General features: G+C 64.5%; 2 protein-coding genes across 2 annotated transcripts in view; both read right to left on the reverse strand.

Annotated features, from left to right (window-relative positions):
* Positions 1-1,106, reverse strand: part of LOC103902352 (transmembrane protein 79) — a 2,542-nt gene extending 1,436 nt beyond the window's left edge. Inside the window, exon 1 of the mRNA XM_009283395.1 lies at positions 371-1,106. Within this exon, the coding sequence (XP_009281670.1) occupies positions 371-1,106 (736 nt within the window). The remainder of the gene's footprint in view (positions 1-370) is intronic.
* Positions 1,107-1,119: 13 nt separating this feature from the next.
* Positions 1,120-1,131, reverse strand: part of LOC103902363 (transmembrane protein 79-like) — a 2,513-nt gene continuing 2,501 nt past the window's right edge. The window contains exon 3 of the mRNA XM_009283407.1: positions 1,120-1,128. Within this exon, the coding sequence (XP_009281682.1) occupies positions 1,120-1,128 (9 nt within the window). The remainder of the gene's footprint in view (positions 1,129-1,131) is intronic.

The raw sequence follows: 1,131 nt of genomic DNA on the forward strand, positions 1-1,131 counted from the left end.
AGCGATGAGGTCTCCCCTCAGCCTCCTTTTCTCCAGGCTAAACAACCCCAGTTCCCTCAGCCGCTCCTCATCAGACTTGTTCTCCAGACCCCTCACCAGCCTCGTTGCCCTTCTCTGGACACGCTCCAGCCCCTCGACGTCCTTCTTGTAGTGAGGGGCCCAAAACTGAACACGGTAATGTTCATGAGAGATGCAACGGGGTGGGAAGAGGGTAGGAAAACTCAGTCTGCTGCTCCTGGTGGGAGCAGTGGAGCTGCAAAGAGCTCAGCCCCAGCTCTACTCACCACTCCCCACAGCCCCCGCTCCCCTGCATCACACTGCAGCCCAGTGATGGGGGCGAAGGGCTTTGTATGCCAACCCCATGGCTCACCCAGAATGATGGGGAATGTGGCAAAGGCGGCACAGCGGAGCGTGTAGACCAGGCGGGTGCTGACGGTGGGCAGCAGCGGGGCGTCAAAAGGCAGGAAGACATAGGCCCCGTAGACGAGGCAGGGGCAGAGGAGCAGGGCCCCCACCACCGAGGCCACGGCCTTGAGGTTGCCGGTGCTGCAGTCCCTGGCACATGGGCACTGTGGCCCCTCGGTCGGTGGCTTGGCCACTCGCCCCTCAAAGCCCAGTGGGTCCCTGTAGTGCGAGGGGCCGATGGGAAGGAAGACCTGCTTCTGGCGGAGGCTGTCGGGTCTGTCGCTGTGGGGGACATAGTCCCCCTTGCCGCCCTCCTCCCGGGGCCATGGGGCGGGTTGCTGCTTCTGCTTGCCGGGTGTCCGCTCAATGCACTGTGGGTCGATGGGCACAAAGACGTGGGCCGCCATCACGGGCAGCCCGGGGGCTTCCTCGTCTTTGGCCTCAGCTGGGGGGTAGGTGAGAGCAGCCTCCTCCAGATCTTCATGGCCCCCTTCAGGACTTGAGCGCCTCTTCGTCTCCGTGGGCTCTGACTGGCCCTGGGCACTGTGCTGGCACCGGTCCCATGGCAGGGTGGCATCAGGGTCCCCTGGGTGTTCATCCGGGGCTGGTGGTACCTTGTCCAGCGGGGCAGCCAGGGCCACCTTCCCCAGCTCCAGCAAAGCCACCTCCTCAGGGGGCAGGATGGGGTCAGCAGCAGCCATGAGAGTGGCCGGCTCAGTACAGCTG

Source organism: Aptenodytes forsteri, unplaced genomic scaffold (genome assembly GCF_000699145.1).
Source record: "Aptenodytes forsteri isolate BGI_AS27 unplaced genomic scaffold, ASM69914v1 Scaffold230, whole genome shotgun sequence".
NCBI lineage: Eukaryota > Metazoa > Chordata > Aves > Sphenisciformes > Spheniscidae > Aptenodytes > Aptenodytes forsteri.